Source organism: Sinocyclocheilus anshuiensis, unplaced genomic scaffold (genome assembly GCF_001515605.1).
Source record: "Sinocyclocheilus anshuiensis isolate Anshui unplaced genomic scaffold, SAMN03320099.WGS_v1.1 scaffold701, whole genome shotgun sequence".
In the NCBI taxonomy this organism is placed as follows: domain Eukaryota; kingdom Metazoa; phylum Chordata; class Actinopteri; order Cypriniformes; family Cyprinidae; genus Sinocyclocheilus; species Sinocyclocheilus anshuiensis.
The window spans coordinates 55,672-81,205 of record NW_015539895.1 but is presented as its reverse complement, the minus strand read 5'-3'; the positions used below and the strand labels follow the sequence as shown (position 1 = coordinate 81,205).

Here is a 25,534-nt window from a genome sequence, read left to right as displayed (position 1 = left end):
AAAAAAACGAACAATAATACTGATAAGATATTATTATTATTATTATTATTATTATTATTAGTATTATTATTCGAATTCTACTAATAAGAACAATATAAAAACGCACTAAGGATTCATGAATATTAATCAGGTTGTGTGCGTTTGCTCTCCGCATCCCAATTCCGTTTTCGGAAAGGAAATTAAGTGTACTACGGAACCCCTAAAGGGAATAAATAGCCTAAGAGATGGGAGGATAAAAAAACATATATTTCAGTACTTTCTCTAGCAATTATATCGTTGGGTAATTATACTGTATATAAATTGTGGGCATCAGGGAGCCGCTACTAATATGCAGGCCATTGAAACTGCTTTCGAATGTGCGCTCTCATTTTACTTTCACTTTCGAGATTCGCGATCACACAGACTCTATACTGCGGAGCGGCCTTACCTTCCTCACATTTTACAAGATTAGATTGTCCTATCAGTCATCTCTCCTTACTCTGTGTATGTGGTAGGTGAACTTTCATGTACTGTAATGTAACAGTCTACCGCTAGCAAGTGACTAAACATGTCCCTTTAGTGGCTCTGTAGAACGTGTTATTTGTTTTCCGTGCCTTTCTGCAAACGGATTCATGCTTCGGGCACATCCCCTAACCCTGCCCCCCGATGTCATCGTCCATCACGATGTTTCACTGTAGACATCGTCCGATGCCAATTTGGTAGACATTGCCCAACCCTAATGGTGAGTCATTCTGCGGGTGCCATATTGTTGCTGTCAGTGACTTACAGGAGGTGGAAACAGCTGATAATAGTTTATTATTCTGTTTATCTTTTGCAGGATTGTGTAATGTTCACTTTTGCCCATTTAGGTTGTTATATAAAAGTTGCACATTTTCTGCTCAGTGGTTGCATGACATACACTTCATGTTTGTTAGAAGAGATCCGATAATCGGTTTGAACAATATTTTTTATTTTTAACCAATATTAACCAACTTCTGTTTAATTGGTAGCAGGGCTGCACGATTAATCGAATGCGATTGTCATGCGCATCTTGTCAGTAAAGCTGGTTCTGTAATCAGTAGTAAATCTCCATCACGTACTTTCAGATGGAACAGCATTTACTACACAGAGCCGTAGTTCACGGACAAGCTACGCAAAATCGCATTCATAATCGCAGATGATATAATTGTGCAATAATGAAATCGAAGAAATCGTTCTGCGATTATGAAAGCTGTTTGCGTAGCATGTCAGTGAACTACGGCTCTGTGTAGTAAATGCTGTTCCTCCTGAAAGTATGTGAAAATACCACACTTAATAACATGTTTTTACTCCACACTCACTTCATAACGTCAGTCGAGTGTTTGAAGTAAATCCTTCTGTGAGATGATGTGGCTTCTTACACAGAATAAGGCACACAACACATTTCATAGTATTCTAGCAGTGATAAAGACTATGTTGATTAGCATTGCATTATTATATACTTCATTATAATAAAAATTATAATAAGACAAACTTGGATAAACCATATATTGTCGTAGTCGTGTGTTTATTAGTCACGTTGAATTAATCAAAGCAGTTAAATCTTCTGTTTATTCAGCAACCGCTATAGGCATTTCCTGATTTCTTCTGCGGGGTGTATTTGGAGTTTCAGCGCGAGAGCGCCCTCTGGCCTTCGGATGGAGATTTACTGCTGATCACAGAACCGTGCTTCACTGAAAGATACGCATGACAATCACAGCTTCTGCCTAATCGCGATTTATCGCCTTTGCGATTTAATTTCGATTAATCGTGCAGCTCTAATTGGTAGTCACTCTTTTATTTATTAGTCAAGATTGTACAAGGTGTTTTTGGGGAGTGTTCCAGGTCAGAGGTCTCCCTCAGGATACAAAACACACAAAGTAAATATAACTAAGAAGTGTGAAGTGTGTTTGTGTGTCTGTTTTTATTGAACAAGTCAGTGCAGCACAAGCTCTTTTGATTTGATTTATGTCACAGCTTTCCTTTTGCTGTAATGAGATCATCCACGCTCTGTCATTAGGCTGAAGCCAGTGAGGTGATAGACCAATTATATACCGATATGCCTTTCATATCTAAATGAGCCTTGTGTGTGCAAGCGTATAAGAGCTGGGTTGCTATTGTTCTGTCCTTTTTCATACATAAAGGCTGCTGTTTATCTTGTCAGTTGAAGCTATTAGGGAACAGTGTGTGTTTTATGGGTGTGAGAGATCTCACAGTGATGGCTCTTCACTGAGATCTCCTAGGGGAGCTTGCTGGTCCAGCTTCAAACGAGTTGCCTCGTACAATCACTCAAAATCAACACAGATGGCTCCACAAGCTGTCTGTAGATTCAGCGATGGTGAATTGCACGGCAAGCATATATATTTCCCTGAGGGAGATGCCATCCTGACGTGCTCAGATGGTTTAAATGTTGAAAGGCGTTTTTGAAGTGAATTATAGAGAAATTGAAGTGGGTGTGTAGAGAAATTGGTGTGCAAGGTGGAATATTTAAAGCCTGATGGATAGAAAAGTGTCCTTTTTTGGTTTAAACTTCATCTCATTATATAAAACTGCTTTTAGCAGTTAGGAGTACATGTGGTTGGTGTTAAGGGTCTAGACTGGCAACCCGATAGGTCATGGGTTCAAATCCCATAAGGGATGATGCCCTTGAGCAAGGCATTTAACCCTAGTTTGCCTCAAGGGGACTGTCCCTATAAAACGTGCACTGTAACTTGCTTTAGATAAACGCATCAGCTTAGATTACAAATTAAATTTTTGATTTCTTGAGTTTAGAGAAGCCTTGATAAATTGCCTAATGCTGTTAAGTAGGGCTGCCACTAACGACTATTAATTTCGATTAATCTATCGACTAATTTATCAATTAATCTAAACGACTTTTATTTTGAAACCGCGATGTATTCTCCTGTGTTTGCGTAGATTTATAAATGATTTACCTTACAAATCTGATGAAATGGCGCACGTTGCGTTCCCAGATGAACGTTATAATAAACCTAAACTCACAACAACATGCAGAGATGGAGTTTGAGATGCTCTACACATGTAAATGATAACAGTTCATGTGGAACTACCGTGAACGGAGCTGCTGTGTGATGCATGTACTTAACCTACACGTATGTAAATAATTAAAGCGCATATACTGTATTAGAACGGCATTGCATATAATTAATTAAATTGTAGTGTTTGTGAATTCACAATTATGCTTAATTATGATTTTTACATGGGTTTAATATATCATGCAGCCTTGGGAAACAGTCTAATAATGTGTTTTATGGATTCTCGTCCATGAAATGCGCCACTTCCGGTATTTTGCCAGTTAGTCGACGCGAGCAAAATGAAGGATTTTTAAAAATAATTACTGTTACGTGGTTTTAGATTGTGGAATCTGTATTCATATAAATTGGGTATTTGGCGTTTACTCTGATTGATTTGTCTTTGCTCTGGCTTTGAGTGGACATCTGTAAATATTTAGAGTCTAAAGTTGCAGATGCAGACATCTTGGCTGCTAGTGATCGACAGATAGATTTGGCACAGACAAGTACAGCGGTAACAACACGACCAGAGAGTGTTTTCTCTTTAGACAGTACTTTTCCTTTCCTTAATTAGGCTATCTGTTCTGTTCTGATTGCGTCACGGACAGTGAGACAACAGCAATGTTAAATGCAAGTGAAATTAATGTAAAATGCAACAAACTATATAATTGTGTATTGTTAGGATAGCATAATAGGCGTGTTGACCTTTAAAAAGGAGGAGATGTATATACTTTGCTTTGTTTGGTTAATTATTGCTGGCAGGACCTTGAAACCTTTTAAAGTCATTAACAAGACAATTAGAAACCAGAATTTACATTTTTCCATTTCGGCTTATATCATGTTGATCACTTAGTATATATTATTGGACTTTTGTGGTTCATAATCATTTTGGTTTCCAGTTGGTAGTGTTGTCACGGTACCAAAATTTCAGTATTCGGTACCAATACCAGTGAAAATCCACGGTTCTCGGTACCAAAACAAAACACTAAAACAATTAACAAATTTGACTATACTTTCATTTAATCCAAACTGTGTACATATTTAATTTTAAAGGGCTTTTATAACCTTCTAGAGTTATTCAGCCAAGAATAACAACCAACCAACCGTTTTTTTTTAACCCTAATAAAAGTTATAGGAGCATTAAATAGTTAATAAAGAAACTTAATTCCAATGCTCATTATATTAGCGTTAGCCACGCTTATGTTAACGATTAACTACTCTAATAACAGCAATGTTCATTTCAATCCGACATTCAAATTAAAATATTGAATAATATTCATAACAGAAGCGGTGTTTTCCACAGACTTGCACTCTATTTGTGGCGGCATATATATGTGTAACAAAGTTCGAGGGAAGGAAGGAAGGAAGAAGTCTGAGTCGGCGTGACTGAGGCTCGTGGTAATTTATTCAATTGACTGAAAATAACAAAACAGGCAGGCGCTCCGGCGCTTCAAATAAACAACTATACAGCACTTCGGCGATTCTCTAGTCCACAGGCAACAGTCTTCCACCCACGAGTCCTCAGTCCATCTCTCTCTCCCTCTCTGTTTCCCCGCGGCCTTTTACGGTCTCTTCTCCTGCTGCAGACTCCGCTAAACCACGCCCCCCTCGCCACAATATGCAAATTCATTCTCTGGCAGCAGGAGGCGCTTGTAGAGTGGGAGAGATAGAGGTTTCCCCAGTAATGGCTGTAATCAAAGCAGCGCTCCACTCACAAATGCTGCTCAGGCATTACAGGTAGTGGTCAACCGATATATCGCCAAGGCCGATATATCGGCCGATATTTGACATTTTTCATATATCAGCATTGGCTGATAAGTTTCTTTGTTTGGCCGATGCGTTCCAGGTGGGACTTTTATTTTGACGGCGCTGAGAGCGGCAGCGCCTGAAATTGTATGTATGTATGTGTGTATAGTTTGTGTATGTGTGTGTATAGTTTTGCACTGTCTTGGCATTCATTGTCGACAGCAAAGTAAGAATTTCATGGTTCAGGGAAACTTGTTTTCCTCACTGGGCATATGACAATAAACGTTTTGAATCCTTGAATACGCATTTATATCATTTAAACAAATCTTTGAATGTCTAATAAACATCTAATTTCAAAAACCTTGCAAACTTAAGTCGGATCCAGTTGTGAGATATTGTGAAGGGTGCATTTGTATCCTGCATGATCGCATGTTCTCTGCGTGACGGTCGGTCTGTGCGAATTGAATGCGGACAGGAGGAGAGTTCAGCTTCACTGGAGAATGAAGATGCGCGATCGACAAACTTTAAAATCGTAATTTTAAAATTATACTGCGCTTTATGCATTTGCCCACTGTCATATTCATGTCATTTTCATTGCGTGCTGTATGTAAAATGAGTGTTACCTTTGCTTTATTTGAAAAAAAATAAATAAAATATATATATATATATATATATATATATATATATATATTTTTACATCTTAGTTTTGTTTGGAGTAGTTCATATATACTTTGAAATTTCAAAGAACTTATCCATTTTTTCATTAATAATGAGGTAAATGCAGTGAAAATATGGTAACATTCAAAAAATGTTCACATTCACTTATTATCAAGATGTTGCTGATCAGATACAGCAATGTATGGGAAACACTGAGAAGATCTAAATATTAAAAATTAAAATGAAACTTACCTGCTTGAACTAGGCATGGGGCGATTACCGGTTTCAAGGTATACCGCGATTTGAAAATTTCACGGTTTCAACACCTCTTAATATTTTCCGTTATACCGTTCATGCGGTATGCGCTGTTTTTAATGTCTCCTCAAAGACTGAAAGTGTAGGAATCCCTTCTGGTTGAGTGCAGTGTAGAGAGTAACACAACCCTCCTCCTCCTGTTGGTGCGAGCGAGCAGTCAGTCACGTGTGTGTATGACGGCCGAAGGAGCTTGTGAGTGTGTGTGTGTGTGAGGGGAACAGGGTCACATCACAGGAGAGTGAACTGCCTGTCAGAAATCATAGCACGTCAGCTGTCTTAATCGCGGCTTGTGTACTGCATCATCACTGTGTCTGTCACGCGACTCTGTTGCCCTTTCGGGCTTGAACTGATGGTAAAACTAACGACAATATTAACTGTCTTGATATTTACTTTGAAAGCTGAAGCTGCGATTATGGTAAGGGGCGTTACATTTCCGACGCGTGCTTGTGGTCTTCGGCCAATCACAATGCACTGGGTCAGCTGGCCAATCAGAGCAGACTGCGCTTGTCAAAGGAGGGGGCTTTGTTGAAAACGATGTGTTTGAGAGAGGCGGGGCATCAACTCAGTGTGTGTTGACCTGATCATTACTCTTTTGTGTGTTACACACAATCTACTAAATATGGACAACTTCATTATAAAGAAAAATAACAAATGAAAAATATAATCATAATCTATGAGAAAAATACTATTGTAAACTTGGTTAGTGGATAATTCAGCAGCAAAAATTATTCTACAAAAAGGATGAGTTCACAATTTTATAAAATCTAAACATTTAGAGAAAAATCATTATTTAGTGGGGGAAAAATAAAAGTAAATAGGTGTAATCTGGTAAAATTATATACATTGCAATACTTTGTATTGTTGTAAAATACATTCATGAAAAACAAGTAAATATATTTATATATAAATATATTCAATAAATTAAAATACATTTCTTTTAAATTTATAGCACAGTAATGAGGCAGCAACATATGATAGATAAGACAGAACAAGAAAAGAAAATCATGTTATTTTCTACCGTGTGTCTGTTAGATCACTACACTGGAGTAGAGAGCACTAGTATGAATTGTTCTTCACGCGCACAGCAACTGAAATTTAAAATGGTTAAAAGAACTATCACACAGATATAATACACTACGCATTCTTTGTGCGCTTCGTGCCGCTCCGTATAGGAGCCTTTCATATTATAATACTTTTGCGCAATGAAAGACTATTAATAGCCTCTCCTGTTCTGTCCTATCTATCATATGTTGCAGCCTCATTACTGTGCTATACATTTTAAAAAATGTCTTTTAATTTTATAGTATATATTATTTACATGTATTTACTTATATATGAATATATTTACTTATATATAAATATATTTACTTGTTTTTCATGGATGTATTTTACAACAGTACAAAGAGCAATGTGTAACATTTTACCAGATTTAGTCCTACACTTATTCACTTTTATTTGTTCCCCACTGATTGTTTTTTCACTTAATGTTTAGATTTGATAAAATTATTGTGCAATAATAATTTTTCTAGAGTAACTTTTGCTACTGAATTATCCACTAACCTAGTTTCTAATAGTGTTTTTGTCAGATTATGATTTTATATTTTTTCATTTGTTATTTTTCTGTATAATGAAGTTGTCTATATTTAGTAGATTGTGTTTAACACACAGAACAGTGATGATCAGGTCAACATACAGAGATATTGAAATTCTACATTGCTTTAAAAAAAAAACTGTGCTGGTATTAGGGCTGTGCAAAAAATCAAATGCGATTTTCATGTGTATCTCGTCAGTAAAGCCGCTCATGTGATTAGTAGTAAATCTCCAGCACGTGCTTTCAGATGGAGCGGCATTTACTACACAGAGCCGTAGTTCACTGACAAGCTACGCAAAATCGCAGGCGATTCATTGCCGATTATGAACGCGATTTTGTGTAGCTTGTCAGTAGGGTTGGGTATTGTTTGAATTTTATCGATTCCGATTCCGATTCTGCTTATCGATTCCGATTCTTATCAATTCCTAGTTTCGATTCCAATAAGATCCAATATAAAAAAAATTAAGTCAAACATTTAGATGTCAAACATTTATTCTGTCTTTTTACAAAGCATTCTGTTACAGCTGAATAACACGAGCAAAAATCAGCAGCCTACAGAACACTGCAAGAGGACTTTTGCCTATGTTTTAAAAAAAAAAATACCACAGCAAAAACAACTAGATTAATATAAATTTCAAATATTAAAGTGTTAAAGACAAGTAAACAGTCAGTAATAAGATAGGAACAAACAGATCAATTAGTAATATCATAAATAAATACAACTGAACAAAATTTCAGGTACAGAAACTGTAATTAAAAGTTTAAAAACACTGCATAGTTTTCTTTACATAAATAAAATATAGATTAATCAATTAATGTTATTAAATCTATTCAGTCAAGATCAGTGAATGATTTTCTTTTGTTCTTTGATTAACATTAATGACAGGCAGCGCGTTTATTAGACTGCTGTCTCTTTAACACCGAACGCACGCAGATCTAAAAATACTGTACATGTGTGTTTTCTTTCTCATCTGTTTACTTTCACGTAAGACAAAAATGGCTGTGTTTATGATGATATACTGACGTAGTTTTCTGCATATTGGTTGACAAATAATGAAAGAAGTCCGTTTCGGCCCGGAACAACCTTTTCTACAGTGGAAATACACGGAACGGTTCGAGAACGGACACAAACTGGGAACCCGTACCGCGACCTCTGTTCTCTGTGCTCGCGCTTCGTGTGCACTGCACGCAAACAGGGTGCAAGTTCTTTCAGTTCCTGCACTTAAATAGTTTTTAATCACATAAAAATGTGAACGCAGGAATCGTTAAGCAGAATCGAAATGCGCGCATCTTCTCGAATACCCGGTTCTTGGAAATTTGGAACCGGTTCTAAAATGGAACCGGTTTTCGATACCCAACCCTACTGTCAAGTTAAAGAAACTCTATAGTTCTATATACGCTATAGGTGCATACTTTCTAAATCCCCTTTTTCTTGTTTTTCTTTTCAGAGGGCCAATGGAGCCACCACCTAAGAAGGAGATGGTCCCATTGCCCAAGAGGCCAGATGAATGGAAAGACCCCTGGCGCAGGTCTAAGTCCCCTAGGAGAAGACCTGGTCTCATGGGCTCCCCTCCACGTGGCCATAGACGACACAGGCCCTCCGGATCTTCAGTTTCCCTTTCCAATTCATCTAGGTAAGATACCTGCCATGGAACTATTGAACCAGACATTGGCGTCATTTGATTAGGGGATGCTTTGCCCACTTTTTTTGCTAGTTAAAGGGATAGTTCATGAAAAACCCTCTTGTCATTCCAAACCTGTTTGTCATTGTTTCTTCTGGAACATAAAACAATATTTTGAGAAAGATGTTGTTTTGGACCCCATTGACTTTCAATATATGGACAAAATCAGTTGAAACGTTTTTGTGTTCCAAAAGAAATAAAAGTCTGAAGAGAATACAGGTTCAGAACGACATCAGGGTGAGTAAATAAATTAATTTTTATTTTTGGGTGAATTGTTCCTTTAAGTTAAGGTGTGGTGCTTTTATTTAAACATTTCTCTATTTTTCCAGGTCTTCATCCCGATCCTCATCGTTCACGGGTTCTGGCTCTTCCCAATCTCATTCACGGTCATCTTCAATGAGTTCCTACTCAAGTCACTCCTCTCAGCACAGCTCTTTCAGCGGAAGCCGCTCTAGGCAAGATATCACAGTTCACGACAATCTTGATTTGTCATGCTAATTTGCTGTAATGACTTCCGGAACATTCAGTATACCACATTTATAATTGATTCCTAGTTTCGATTCCAATAAGATAAAAAATCCAATATAAAAAAAATTTAAGTCAAACATTTAGATGTCAAACATTTATTCTGTCTTTTTACAAAGCATTCTGTTACAGCTGAATAACACGAGCAAAAATCAGCAGCCTACAGAACACTGCAAGAGGACTTTTGCCTATGTTTTAAAAAAAAAAATACCACAGCAAAAACAACTAGATTAATATAAATTTCAAATATTAAAGTGTTAGAGACAAGTAAACAGTCAGTAATAAGATAGGAACAAACAAATCAATTAGCAATATCATAAATAAATACAACTGAACAAAATTTCAGGTACAGAAACTGTAATTAAAAGTTTAAAAACACTGCATAGTTTTCTTTACATAAATAAAATATAGATTAATCAATTAATGTTATTAAATCTATTCAGTCAAGATCAGTGAATGATTTTCTTTTGTTCTTTGATTAACATTAATGACAGGCAGCGCGTTTATTAGGCTGCTGTCTCTTTGACACCAAACGGACACAGATCTAAAAATACTGTACATGTGTGTTTTCTTTCTCATCTGTTTACTTTCACGTAAGACAAAAATGGCTGTGTTTATGATGATATACTGACGTAGTTTTCTGCATATTGGTTGACAAATAATGAAAGAAGTCAGTTTCGGCCCGGAACAACCTTTTCTACAGTGGAAATACACGGAACGGTTCGAGAACGGACACAAACTGGGAACCCGTACCGCGACCTCTGTTCTCTGTGCTCGCGCTTCGTGTGCACTGCACGCAAACAGGGTGCAAGTTCTTTCAGTTCCTGCACTTAAATAGTTTTTAATCACATAAAAATGTGAACGCAGGAATCGTTAAGCAGAATCGAAATGCGCGCATCTTCTCGAATACCCGGTTCTTGGAAATTTGGAACCGGTTCTAAAATGGAACCGGTTTTCGATACCCAACCCTACTTGTCAGTGAACTACGGCTCTGTGTAGTAAATGCCGCTCCATCTGAACGCATGTGCTGGAGATTTACTACTAATCACAGGAGCGGCTTTACTGACGAAATGCGCATGAAAATCGCATTCGATTTTTTGCACAGCCCTAGCTGATATCCGTATCGGCCGATACTCAGAATTTTTGGTATTGGATCGGTTCTGAAAAAAATGGTATCGTTGCATCCCTACTTTAGATGTTTGACAGTTTGTAAGACCCTCTCAGAAATGTGCTTTTTTGAATTAATCCCATTTAATGCACCGCTGCAGTGATTTTTTAAAGACTGCACATTAAGTTAAAATAGTCCAACTTTTAAAAATGTCCCTCGAGATTCAGTTTTGTTGTTCTGTGCTTAAACATTTATAAATGCAAGAACCTTGCGTGTCTTATGTACACTAATGTTCAAAAGTTTGGGGTTAATAAGATTTTTTTAATGTTTTAATGAGAAGAAGAGAATAAATGATGAATTTTAATTTCTGGTTGAACTATCCCTTTAAGACCAGTTAGTCGACCAGTCTATTTTGAAAATATGTAGCACTGCCCTAGTCCTAGTGCAAAACCACTGCTATAGACCTTTTCCCCCCGTTATAGTCAGAGTTTCCATTAGTTCTTTAACCAAAATGAGGCCTAAAATCAGCCTTGCAGCTAAACCTCAGACAGAGTTACTCTGAATGTGTTATTTTGAGCAAAACCTTCAAACCCTCAAAAAGACTTCATTATGACACTGCTCTCATTGTGTTTAATTTTTTGTGGAAAGCTAATATCCACAGTTCTTCTCCCTCTGATGAATGATAAAGTGGTGATCAGATATGGAAGTCAGAGTCATGTTGTGTTCTGTTTAAACACACACACAAGCTCCTGTTGAAATGCAGGGTCTCCGTGAAACCAGCCTTTCTACCTTTCTCCGCCTCAGGCATGTTTGTTTCATTGTTCTCATGTGCTCGCAGTCTTTGAAAATACTCTCAAACTCAGACGCACCCTGTTCAAGCTCCTCAGCATAGCTGGCCATGTTGCAATTCACAGCATCTAAATATGTTAAGAATAAACCAAACAATGAGACACAAAGACATCATGCTCTGAAAGCAAAGGCCTCCTTCTATGAAAAAAAAATCCAACATTGCTACATTCTCCAATTGAAAATATTTTTTGTTTTCTCTGTCCATTGATAATAGGCTGTTGAAATCAAATTAAACATGCCCGCACATGTCACTGTCCACTTGGTCCACTTGATCCTTCTCACGTGTCCTCAAGTCCTGCTGGATCTTTCACTTCCAGGCTCTTCCTCAAAACTAGCCGCTTCAGGCTGTCTTTGCTCCGCGTGGCTGGGAAGTCTTGGCCTGAGGCCTGAGCTGGAATCTGAGACGATAATTACACCATACTGCCCTTGTCAGGCCGCGTAGCCGAGCCATCTGCCCATACAATTACCCAGAACGAAGGAGGAGGGATGCTAGAGGAAGGAAGTGCGATGCGCCTTTGGCTTGATGTGCTGCCCTGCTTAAGAGTAAAGCTTTTGCAGGATAGAGAGCAGCAGGGAATCAGCCCCAGTGGTTCTTTTTAAGTGCGCACTATTTTCCGTTTACATTCTCTTGTAGATGTTTAATAATGGAGGACTGAAGAAGCCTATGGGCTCAGAACCAGTCGCCGGTGGCCTTTCAGGAGATCTTACGCTGCCTGTCTCGCTGAGCGTGAGAGCAGACCCTCCTTCAGACATGTTCTGTTTCAGAGTCATCAAAGCCTTACGAAGTATCTTAAAAAAGATGATCGTCCCATCTTTTCCCTTCCTTTTATCTATTTAAAGCCTCCGATGTAGGGATGCACGATTGATCAAAATAGTGAAAAACTGAAAACTGCATCTTGACCTGCTGTTGCCAAAATAAAAACTCAACGGTTTAGCATTTGAAAATAAAGTTAAGACAGCCATATGTTTTACCATTGTAATTTTACAGTTGTACTCTAACAGAAATATTTTTATTATTATTATTTTATAGTATAGCAGTGTAGTATATAGTTTTTTTTTTTTTTTACATTTCTATTATTATTAGTTTATTTACTGCTGTAATGCTGCACAATTAATTGAAATAAAACTGATATTGCAACTTGACCAGCTGCTGTCAACAAAAGAGGACTTTGTTTTTGCCTCTAATCAGAGAGGAACAAAGTTGATTTCCTTTTTAGAACTGATGCACCAGAGGAAGCAATGGCCAAAACCACTCTCATTATGATGAAAAACTCTACCCGACTACTCCAGGCTGGCGACGAGTCCGTGTCCATGTTGTCAGCATTACGGATAATCAGATTTTTCAAGTGTGCAAAAAGATGATCTACTGAGACAAGCACTCATGGCATGGTGAATATTACAGACACAGGCCTGTATGAAAAGACTAATTTAAAGTGAGCCTTTGTTAGAGACAGAGCTGTCTATTAAAATGCAAAACTGGTTTGAATGCTGACCTGCTGTGAAGCGCCCGAAAATGCAGATATTGCCATTCAGTTGATGGAGCCCGTACTGTGTTCTTTTTTTTTTCATTTTATGAATGATAAATGTAGATAAGCAGTCAAAGTAATTGCCTTATGGGAAGCGTCCTGGCCACATTTCAGCTATGATAGCATTAGGTAACAGCAGATTGGTTGCAGCTGTCAAGCTTTCCACTGAATGTGCACAGTCACTATCAAGATGGTCATTTCAGCTTTAGTGCCTTCTAATGAAAGGAAGAATTGGCTGAGAATTAAATTAGGTAGTACACCAAATGCAATCATGCTGACGGCCGAAGCTTTTCAAGTTCCTGATCCTGTCTAGAGTGTTTTCTTTTCAGTAGACAACCTTGTGTGATATCTGATGGCAGATAGACAGGTACGTGTCCTATCTCCTATCTCTAAGTGTTCTCTGTCTCTCATTCTGCAGGAATCGACTATAAGACCACCACAATCCTGTTGGATGGGAGGAGAGTGAAACTAGAGCTTTGGTAAGTGGATCACAACTCCTGTCTTGTTGTTCCCCTCAAGACTGAACAATGCATCAACCGCTACAAGCAAATGTAGTATTAAGTTGCGTTATAATAAGGCTTCATTCCACAGACAGCAGGCTTTCCTTCTCATTGCAATGAAAATAAACAATGAAAATCTCATGGTGCAATAAAAAATATATAATATTTATAATAATATTAGTAGTAGTATTAGTAGTATTGCTATTATTAATACAAATATGTAATAATATTAATAACAAATTATTAGAAAAAAAAGACATTTGTAAAAGCTCAAATAAATTTTAGATTTATGTTCTAAATATTTTCTAAATGTAAGTCTTATTATAAAATTGTTTCTACTCCAGTTTGTTGTTGAAATATAATAATTTACAGAGTGGCTGTCATAATATTTCATGAGAGTTTTATATAAACATACATTAATTAAGGCATCACTAACGGGTTAAGCAAAATGTAATGAATGTACAGGCTAATAGAGTGCATATATTTAGCTAAATGCTCTTCTCTAGACTTTAGACTTTTTTCTCATGAACGAGCAAGCTGTGGACACTGAATGACTTTCCTGAGGTAAATGTGACGTATTGTTTACAAGCTGTTTTATTAACTCCTTCCCATGGTTGAAACACTGATTGAGTGATTATGGGACGTGATACATTCTAATAAGTTACACGGTTTCTTTCAACATACCTTCTGATGTTCAGTCATATGTATTTTGTGCTATAAGTAGTAGTAGTAAGGGATGGAATGGGTGCAATCACTCGCACTCTGCGCTGCCATTTGAACTGAATTTCCTGATAAAATTGACAGAATTTGAAAGTTTTGAAACTTGTTTCTTTCAAAAGAAACTATCAATGTATAACTGTATATAAAATACACAATTGCAAGAGCTCATAAATCATCAAGTAAACATTCCATTAACAGAAGGAGGCTAAGAAATCTCGAGCCCACTCTCTGTTGTACATCCAAAAGCATTTAGCCACTTCCCCAGAGAGAAAGTAAAGTTTCCTAATCAGGAAGGCATTGGAGTATAAGACAGCAGAATTACACATTATGAAGACAAACAACAAGCTCATTAGCGTTAATACAGAGTGTGGTCAATGCCTGAGGAGCAATTCGCAAAACCCTTGAGGAAATTCCCAGGGTCTACTGTAATGTGCTGGGCTATATAATGTAATGCTTTATAGTAATTGGGCTTCTTACTGCATATTCCTTGTAGAGTATCTCCACAGGGCTTTAATCTCAACCTACATATATCTTTGCTAATGCACGTTTCAGAGATCCCAGGTATATTTAATGAGCTCTCTGATGTGACTGTGGAAGTGCAGCACTAAACACCTTTCCCTTAGAGTGGTTCAGTCCCACATCTTCAGAAATGCAGCTGCCACTTTGGACTTTTTTATGCAGATTTATTTAGCACTTTCCACCTCATTACGGCTAGTTTAACTGTGTGAGAAATTCTCACAGATAGAGAGTGTAGGCAGCTGGAAAGGTTATTTGGGTGCGAATGTGTCACAGTGGAAAACTCGTTTTTCGAGCCTGTGACACCAACTCAAGTGCCTGAGTCATCTTGTATTTGGGTTAACTCTAAACTCAGTACAGTGTCCAAAACAGTGTCGATTTCAAACACATAGCTTTGTTCCAAAATGTAGTGAGCCGCCTTTCTATTTACTGCCTATATAGGCAGCTGCCTTTTAAGGGAGCATTGTAACTGAAATAGAACCTCTTAAGTGACCGATTTGGAACGCTTTTCATAGGCATTAACTCTGTGCGACACATATAGTGCTGAAGCATGGAGCATTAGTTTGATGTTAGCATGTTGTTAAGTTAATGCGATGCTTTTAACAGCATAGGAAATGGATAGCACACAAATAATGTATTTTTAATATTTTCTCATAATCATCTGCCATACTAGATGAATTTTTCACAGAGCTTGTCACAGTGCATTCTGGTTTTGCATTCGTTGCTAAGAAATTAATTATGGCCGAAAGAAGGTAACTTAAAAGGCAGCATAATTTTAATGCCCCCCCCTTTTGGAACAGCTTTCACATTATAAATGCTCTAATGATGCCTTAAAATAATGTCTATGAAGGAAGCTCACAGTGTTTTGAAACCGAGCTCATGTGTCAAGCTTAACTGACATAGTGTTTACAAGCTGTTTGTCCTGACTTGTCTCTGTTTGCTTTTAGGGACACCTCGGGACAAGGCAGGTTCTGCACCATTTTCAGGTCGTACTCCAGGGGAGCGCAGGTAAAAGCACATTTAAAAGCACTTGTTCTTGCTTGGAGGATTAACTTTGTACTATGTGCTTTGCTTAAGGCAAAAATGGACATGCATGACATACAGTTCACATAATCTACAAGGATGGACCAATATGTTTATATACAGTTGGGTTCAAAAGTCCGAATCCAACAAGACAACAAATTCACTAGTGGGCTTGGAGTGTGTTGAAATGGTTTTGCAGAGTGCAGTTCATGTGGAAGTGTTAACATCCCTCTTCACTGCATGAACAGGATACCGGCTAACAATGCATGTTTGTTTGTCCTTTACAGGGGATCCTGTTGGTGTATGACATCACCAACCGCTGGTCTTTTGACGGGATAGACCGCTGGATCAGGGAGATTGATGAGGTAAAATTAAGCCACTCCTTATGATAACAGGAAGTGAGATCACTAATATACCCGTAGTCCTGTGAGCTATAAGCTTGAGACTGATGGATAGAAGTCCTCGCTTACTGCACTGCACATATGTGTATTCATAAAAGAATATTGTTCAATGTTACAGCAAGTTGAAGCCAGACTCATAACATACAGTGTCACAGTGACTCTCCTTTCCTTTACTCCTACTCTTCCTGTTGCTGTGTTTGATATCCAGAAAGGATGTCCTCTCTTACTACAGCCACCTTTCTTTTAGGCTACTCTGTTACTCTTCCTTCCTTCCTTGTTTGAGAATTGTATGTTCTTGCGTATATTTAACTGGATATGTGTGCATATCTGTGCTTAGGGAGTGTGTGTTTGTTGCATGGCTGAAGATTTCTTCACACAAAGAGCTGCAGAAAGCACAAACCACACATATGACAGAAAGAGAGAGTGTGTTGTATTCGTTGGCACCAGAGACTTAAACTTGGGGACTTTTGACCTGCTTTGGTAAATATTAGAATACTTGAGGCTCTGCTTTGACTTTGCCGCATTTACTTGAGTCAGACTTAAGCTGATGATTCACAGTGAGTCATTTCATTATAGAATGAGCTTTGACCTTGCTGAGCTTCAGAAGGGTGCGTGGTGCAGTGCTTTGCTCCGTAAGCTTCAAACTAGTATAGGGAGGAAAATGTTAAGGTCTCTGGCAGTCAGCTGATAAACATTTTGTAATTTAAGGTTGAGACATTTTAGTTTTATAGATACGTTCGCAAAATATTTACACTACCGTTCAAAAGTTTGAGGTTGGTAAGATATTTTTTGTTTTTGAAAGTCTCTTATGTTCACCAAGACTGCATTTGTTTGATCAGAAATACAGTAATACCGGTAATATTGTAAAATATAATTACATTTTAAAATAGCTGTTTCCTATTTTAATTTATTTTAACGTGATTTATTCCTGTAAGTCTTCATTGTCACATGATCCTTCAGAAATCATTCTAATTTGCTGCTCAAGAAACATTTCTTATTATTATCAATGTTGAAAACAGCTGTGCTGTTTAATATTTTTGTGGGAACTGGTACTTTTTAAGTAAAGTTCAAAAGAACAGCTTTTTTGTAACATTATCAGGGCTCTACGCTTACTTTTCTTTTTAGGAGCGCTTGTGCTCCTAATTTAAAAAATTTAGGAGCACGGTCAAAAATTTAGAAGCACCTTCTAATCAGTAATCAAAAATTCTGGTAAAAAATGTACCTTCCCATTATGAGGTGATATTTGACTTCTTAAAGTGATTTACAGGGAATTTAGTTTTTACCTTTGTAATTTCATTTTTCTAACTTTATTAAAAGTATGTAATCTTTTATGTCAAATTCACAATTAAACCGCATAAACACATTTCATTACACCAAATACACAAAATAATGTTCTTTTAAGCAGCATCATATGACCCCTTTAAAAATGAAACTTAAACTGCCAGCAGGTGGCGGCAAGTCACTGATTTTATCACTGAATCATTCATTCAATTGATTCGTTCGAACGGCTGATTCATTCATGAACGAAGTACGTGACTGTCTTTATGAATTGGTAATTGAATCATTGACTCACTAGATTCGTTTAAAACGCAGTTAATTCGTAAACGAAACACCGCTGTGTTTGAATGCAGATGCGCAGCGGCTCAGCTGTTACTTTTTTTTAAAACTATTTTCATTGACGAAATAGAGCAAAAGAAGGCAATTGTGTTGTTGTCGGACAATATAAGTCACTTAATATTCACTTCTTGTTTAATGAACTGTTGTATTAAATCAATATCACATTTGCAAACTCCCTTAATAATCATTAAAATCTGTCACTGATCTTAGTTCATCGCAATCTCACAAAACTCCATTCTAATCAACGAAGCTCCTTACACTGCACATGAATCTCTTATTTACACTCTGTCGACACTTTGTTTGTTATAATGAGAGTATACGTCTGTGATACATTACTCAACGATGCAGAAACATGTAAGTAGGCTACGTTAGAACCTTTGAAGCTCCCTCAGTGCAAACACGCATATGCCGATCGGGTCAGTCGCACTGGTGCTCCTAAATATTTTTTCAGTCACACGCAGTAGTTTTCAGTCGCAAATGGTCGCACTGTAGAGCCCTGATTATATGTCTTTACTGTCACTTTTGATGCGTCCTTGCTGGAAAAAGATATTAATCTATTAAAACAACGTACTGACCCCAAGCGTTTGAATGGTAGTGTAGATATATTTTTCCATATATATTATTACTAGTGTATACATTATGTGTTTTATTTTTTTATTGCTGCCAATAAAACATTATTAATGGTAACATTATTATTATTCATCTGTAAGACGTAATTTAAAAATTGGCTGAAACCTTGTGATTTGACTCGTGTCTTTCCAAGAGTACTCTCAAGAGAGTCAAAGTTTTGACTCTCAGCATAATTTCTGGTCCACTTTGCAGCTGATTTTGTCCAAGCAATGTCCACTTACACCAGATGAAACTTAACAACATTTAATGTAGCCATTTTTTATATGGCATTTAGTCGTGTGAGTAATTAACTAATATGAAAATTCTGACCGATAGCATTAAGCTGTCAAGTAATTTCATGTTATGGCCAATAACCATGTACTTCTAATTCAATGATACAATTACTATTTTAAATGGAGTCCTAAAAAGTAAAATCAATCGTTTTGTTTTAAATGTAAAAGTAAATTTAGGCAACATTATAATGCACAGTTTGAAAAATTGATATACTTTTTTGAGATTTCTTTTCAAATTTGCTGAAGATGATATTGAACAGTGTTAGTAAATTATTAGTATTTTTAATGAATAAAGGAATGAGCATAATTATGAAATATCCAATATCAACTAATAACTGATACATGTCTTTCAGAGCATTATTTGAGATTTAAGATTCAAAGAATAAGATTTGAGACTTGACTGTGATTTTATTTGAACCCACTTGTGACTGCTCAGTACAGCCCCTAGAGATGAGTGAATGCTCTTTTCTCTGTGGACTAGAGAAAGGCACAGATATGACAGGCCTCATTGAATAAATAAATGAGACAGGCCAGCTGTGACACTGTTTGTGATTCACTCAGCCTGACAGGACTGGGTATCTCCCTCGTTCTCATCTCTCTGGTCCTCCCATCCCCCCTTTTTTTAACCCACTTTCTTGTCTCTCTGTTTTTCCTCAGCATGCACCTGGTGTACCCCGTATTCTTGTGGGTAACCGGCTGCACCTGGCATTCAAGCGACAGGTCCCCACAGAGCAGGCACGGGCGTACGCAGAAAAGAACGGCATGACGTTTTTCGAAGTGAGTCCCCTCTGCAACTTCAACGTCATCGAGTCGTTTACAGAGCTGTCGCGTATTGTGCTGATGAGGCATGGCATGGAGAAGTTCTGGAGGCCTAACAGAGGTGAGTCTTCCTCAAGCATGTGTTGATTAATAGAGCGATGCACCAACATCTCTTCACTTTGAAATCAATAAGAAAGTGACAAAAGGTCCATTCTTTCTGCTATTTTAGATCGTAACCCCACAAATACAGTAGAAATCTTTGGTTTCGACTTTCTGGGTGATGCAGGAAGACTGGCATGATCGGCATAGCTTTCCATTAGCATAGAAAACCACACTCTGTCATCCAGAGCCGTGTAATTAGAGGCAGAAGGCTTTCAGCGAAGCACTTTCTCTGTCTGTTTCCACTATTATGTGGGATTTTCTCATGAGACCTCACAGTGCCCCAGATGAGCTGTTTAGCAGAAGCAGCATCCTGCAGTTCTGAGAACGGGAAGCACTTTCAACATGCCTTTCAAAATGGCAGCGATTTACACTCTTAATTGCTGTTCATGCAGAAGCAGAATAAGATTCAATTCTATTCTATTATCATTCAAAGGTTTGGGGTCTGTAAGATTTTGTTTTTTGAAATAAATGTATACTTTTGTTCAGCAAGGGCGCTTTAAATCGATAAAAAGTTTTAGACATTTATAATGTTACAAAAAAAGTTATAATGTTACAGAAGATTACAATTGCAAATGTTGTTTTGAGCTTTCTATTCAAAGAATCATGAAAAATGTATCATGTTTCCACAGAGATATTAAGCAGCACAACTGGTTTTAGAATTGATAATAATGTAAAATGTTTAAATGTAAAATATTTAAATTACATTTGAAAATGTAAATTGTAATAATTTTTCACAATATTATTATTATTTTTACTGTACTTGATCAAATAAATGCAGCTTTGGTGAGTACAAGATATTTCTTTCAAAAACAAGCCAGTCCCCATATAAGAAGCCTTGCTAACAGCACTATGTTGTTGTTTTTTTGATAGACGAATCAAATGTCCTTCCCAGAGGTTTTTCCATGTAGATCACATTCTAACAGTTAACTAATATTCCAATGTCAGGCTTCCCATGTGAATCTCATTTGCATTCGACTCCATTTGAAAAGAAATGCAGGCAGTGTGTTAACATCTGCTGAGGGAATGTTGAATAATTTAAAACATTCTCATTACTTTTGTAAAGAGAATAAAAAATGATCTCAGCATGCGGATGCATCGCAGCTACTGTTGAATCCCTGGAGTATCACATGCTTATTTTTTTGTTTTTGTTTTTATGGCTTCATTATGTAGCTGTTCAGGTTCGTTCTGATCGCCTTTGTGTTGTAACTCAAGTGTGTGTGTGTGTGTGTTCTGTCTTTGTGTCGTTGCAGTATTCAGTCTGCAGGACTTGTGCTGCCGTGCCATTGTGTCCTGCACCCCTGTGCACCTAATCGATAAGCTGCCGCTTCCTGTGGCCATCAAGAGCCATCTGAAGTCATTCTCCATGGCGAATGGCATGAATGCTGTTATGATGCACGGACGGTCCTACTCACTAGCCAGCGCTGCTGGAGGCAGCAAAGGCAACAGCCTCAAACGCTCGAAATCCATCCGGCCGCCTCAGAGTCCACCACAGAACTGCACCAGGAACAACTGTAAGATCTCCTAGCCTCCGGGCACAGGGGCGGGGCCGCCCCCCTCCCTTATATAACACTCAGGTGCACGCGGACAAACACATAAGGAAATCAACACGGGGCTGGGCTGATGGCGCAACAGAGGTGTGGCACCTCCCGGTGTGGGGAGAGCAGGATGTGAACAAACACTTCCTGTCGCTACAGACGGCTATATTTCTCCCCTCACATTGCTGCAGTACAGTTGGTTCCTCACTCACAGATCGTGAATAAAAACAAACCCTTCATCAGACTCTTTGATTTTGTTGCAGTGACCACTAGCAGCATATTTCCTACTGTGTTAGCGCCCTCTGCTGGAGAATACATGCAGGTCAAACCCTGCATTAGCTGAGAGGCCTCGTTTTGAAGTTGTTTTATGGGCTTATATTTCGCTTTGGTTGTGTTCTCATTTGCATATACTCATTATCCTCAGTGCTCTGCATATGGTGTTCCTCTTTTTTGCTCTTTGCAGGGGCCTGTTCTCCCTGCAAAAACTGAAGTACCTCGGTCACATGGTCTTGCATGCTTACCAACAGTGAGAGAGGGCTGATGCGAAATGACTTGTAGTGCTTACATATGAACTGATGTATTAAAAATGTGATTTGCATTGCAAATTGGTGGTCTCTGAATTTGCTGGTCATTTGCACAATGACTTAATCAACAGAGTGACTGTGTTATTGAATGTGGACTGTGGGACCACTAGGCTGAGAGCATTTCCAGGCACCTTCGGTTCGTCATCTTTCCTCGCTGAAGATTCTGACCAATTTTAAATAGTGTTTGATGAAATATTCGTCATTCATCAGAACTGTCTTCTTAAACAACGGATTACAGGAAATTTCTCCTCAGGGGACAGTATTGGCAAAGGGTTTTTTTCTCTTTGTTTACTCTCAGCTTCTCACTTCCTCTGATTTGTTTTTTCCTGCATGTCTTGTGGGATTGTCATATTTTAATAGTTGAACCTTATACTGTAATTACCTCTCTTCTCATGTCTAGAGTTCAATACCACAACCGCCTTGCGGCCTGATTTTCTCACTCAAACCCTGCATTTGCCACACATTTCAGTACTTTGTAGTTATACTGTCTGTGCAGTTACAAGTTTTCTGCTTTTTCCGTCTAAAATGCTCAATGATTTCAAAGTCTATGTGTTCTACCAGTTTTCAGTGTTGCAGCATGAGTTCAAAAGTCAGGTCTTTGCTCGAAGCCCTTTTAATCTGCACATACAGCATGGTTTCTCTATAGATATATGTCAGAATGAAGGATAATAATCCTATTCAAGCTCGCTTCTAAATATCAAGCACAAATCAAATGGTGATGTTACAAGTGGAATCTTCAGCACTTCCTTTAGCTTCCAGGTCTGATGAGCTGTAGTTGTTGAATAATGGATGCTCTTCATTTCATCAAACCTCCCAGCAGTGTTTTTTCTCTCTCTCACTCTCCTCCACCCCCTTCATCTCAGGGACGAGCCATGGCCTCCAGCGGCAGACCTGCCCAATGAAGCCTGTTTAAAGTGTGCTGAGCGACAGGCTGCCAGCAGGGGGCCTATAAACTTCTTCAGAGGGCTGTGAGCTCTCGGTGTTTGACCTATAAGCTATTTGCTACAGGCCTTTTGCAGTCACTATAGCTGATCGAATGAACCTGGCACATGTTAGTTATGTGTTTAGAGCAGTTGTGTGTATTGGTGTCCATCTGTTGGGTGACGTAAATACTAAAGGGTCCACAGAAGGTGTTATTGCCCCACCTTAATCTTTAAATCCCGAAAGGTTGTGGTAATAGAAATACTACAAAGAAGTGTTGTCTTATTCCTTTTTGGGCATCTTCAGAATCCATAGGTATTAGTTTAACCATCTCACCTGAGAGCAATGGTTGTTCTCTGTAATATGCACATCATACGGTGCAAAGAAATTCTGTGACTTAGTTAGAACGTTCCATTTCAACTTGTTTTTGTATTGTGAAGTGTTTTTTCCTCTTTGTAACGGAAGCCTCTGATTATATTTTAAAACAAACACGCTCATGGTTTTTAAGTGGGGCTGTATGATGGGACCCTCCTGGTGTTGCCAAAGGAGCGTTTTCTTCTGTGTGAACGGGATAAAGGGAAATGTGATTTGGTGGAGCAGTAGGAACACATTTGTAAACACTATTTTCCTTTGGTTGAAGCTAAAAGCTGCTGAATAACTTGCGTAATATCAGAAGTTCTTACAACAACAATGAAAAACAATGTTTTTTTTTTAATTATTGATTGTACAGTTCTTAGTGTATGAAAAGCAACAACTTTTTCACAATAAAATTTATAATGTTGTCAGTAAAACAAAGCTTTGAGGTTCTTTGATTCTAACTTGCTCATCACAGATAACACTTATTTCCATATTAAAATATTTATTTGTTGATATTTACACACATAACACTTTTATCAGAATAAACTATAAAGTATGTAAAGCATCAGAATATGTGTTGAGGAAAAAAACAATAAAATTACTATGGGCAAAATTTCCCAGTACAGTAATTTTCCTACTTGTGAGGAAATTATGGAGCCTTGCACATGACATGATGGGTGAAGAAAAATTCACTTAATATTTGTTCTCTTGTTTTAGTCTGCCATTATTTAACTAAATAAAAAAAAATACATGAAAATTATACTGTACTGCATGGCCATGATTAACCTAAAACAACGGAACAAATGAATACGGTGTGGGAGTGACTTAACTAAAACAACGGAATGAATTAATAAAACATGGCCACAAATAAATCTTGGGAACACATTCTTAATTTGTGACCACACTATTTTTTATTTTTTTTCAAACATACCATGTGCGAGGCTCCACAGTAAACACACTGTCACCTACTAGACAAGCACAAAATGCCATTACTGCTGATGTTCCAAATCATTCCTCTTTGCATCCAGTAGAGACATTATAGTTGGAATTTTCAAAATAAGTTAGATTAATGCAATATTTACAAAAAAAGAGGCATGTACAGTTTGAAAATAATTGAAGAATGTATTTCACATATCCAAGGGCAGCGTATTCATCCAGTTTGGGTTGAAATGTGGTGTCTGGTCAAAGTCCTACATGACAGAAATTTAGATCAGAATGTTTAAAAGTGCTTTCAAATGAGCAAAATGACTTTACAATAACAGCTTAAGCACAACTGATCAAATATGCAAGTTCAATTTCAGCTTTACTCAATATATGATCTATAAATAAATGCTGTTGGTACTTTTTTCAGATTTTATAGGCCATCATAACACATGAGATGCATAAATCTAGCTCCCTGTCTATTAAGTGGTTGTGGTGTTGGAAGACTCGGCCCCAGGCAGTTGATTATTGTTGAGTAGTTGCCCTATTCTGGGGTTTCTCTGAAGCCAGCTAAGGATTGTAGTGCCCTGAGTTCGACTGTATTGGGCTGAAATCTCCACAATCGCGATATGTTTCTCTTTCTGTTGACTACAGCATTTTACTAACGATAACTAGATGCAAAGAGGAAGTAGGTGAGACCAGACAGAACCTGAGAAACACGCACCTGAGGTCTGTAAGATGCCATTTCCCTTCTCTCCTTCTGTAGATTTTGCAGTTTATTCAAGAGAAATGCTTTGTCCTTTCCTTCCTGACAGACAGATGGAAGAAAGGAGTCACTGAGGTTAAAACTCTTATCCATATATAGTAGCTTTTGATGACACTGAAGTGCGGTGGATGCTACAGTGAGGTTCGTATGATCTCGGCACTCACATTCACGATCTGCTCTCGCAGAGTCTTGATGAGCTGTTTCCGTCCCTGAATGATTTGCCAGAGAAAATAAGTGATGACTCTGAAAGAAGATAGAAAGGAATGAGAAAAGATCAGAAAATCTGCCCAGAAAAATATGGGTGAATATATGGACCTTTCCTATGTGAATAGTTCACAAAACATCCAGCTTGTGGACTTACAGGACAATGAGACTAATCAGGTAGTAGAAGAGTTCACTTCTCAGTATGTTTTCAAATATCCACCAGACCCAGTTACTTTCAGGAAAGTCCTGAATAGAATCAGTCCAATTGAAAATGGTGTGGAAGGGGGTGTCGAGACCCTGGAAGGGCCCACACTGATCTGAGGGCTTCAGACTGCAAGACAACCAGAAAAAAACTCGGTTCACACAACACATTTTATGACCCACTACACTGCTTTTGAATTGTTTTTCTATGTAAACAATGCACTAGTCCAGCGGTTCTCAACATTTTTGATGGCAAGGCCCCCCAATGTCCAAAACAATATTCAAATGTTCATGATTTACTATTTAAAAACTTTTTTGGACTCCTATTGTATATTTGGAAGTTTGTCATAACTAATTTATATAATTAAAATTAAAATGTATTATATATATATATATATATATATATATATATATATTGTT

General features: G+C 37.8%; 2 protein-coding genes across 5 annotated transcripts in view; one reads left to right on the top strand and one right to left on the bottom strand.

The window, feature by feature from the left end:
* Positions 1–21,765, top strand: part of LOC107685905 (ras-related protein Rab-40C) — a 23,452-nt gene extending 1,687 nt beyond the window's left edge. For all 3 annotated transcript variants that reach the window (XM_016482639.1, XM_016482638.1, XM_016482637.1), the window contains 5 exons: positions 13,444–13,504; positions 15,709–15,769; positions 16,072–16,149; positions 19,362–19,584; positions 20,876–21,765. In XM_016482639.1, coding sequence (XP_016338125.1) covers positions 13,444–13,504; positions 15,709–15,769; positions 16,072–16,149; positions 19,362–19,584; positions 20,876–21,150 — 698 coding nt within the window. In that variant the 3' untranslated portion in view covers positions 21,151–21,765. The remainder of the gene's footprint in view (positions 1–13,443; positions 13,505–15,708; positions 15,770–16,071; positions 16,150–19,361; positions 19,585–20,875) is intronic.
* Positions 21,766–23,564: 1,799 nt separating this feature from the next.
* The window catches only part of LOC107685903 (transmembrane channel-like protein 5), an 11,741-nt gene continuing 9,771 nt past the window's right edge, over positions 23,565–25,534 (bottom strand). For both annotated transcript variants that reach the window (XM_016482635.1, XM_016482636.1), the window contains exons 15-18: positions 25,071–25,244; positions 24,874–24,952; positions 24,668–24,751; positions 23,565–24,212 (exon numbers count right to left, since the gene is read on the bottom strand). In XM_016482635.1, coding sequence (XP_016338121.1) covers positions 24,150–24,212; positions 24,668–24,751; positions 24,874–24,952; positions 25,071–25,244 — 400 coding nt within the window. In that variant the 3' untranslated portion in view covers positions 23,565–24,149. The remainder of the gene's footprint in view (positions 24,213–24,667; positions 24,752–24,873; positions 24,953–25,070; positions 25,245–25,534) is intronic.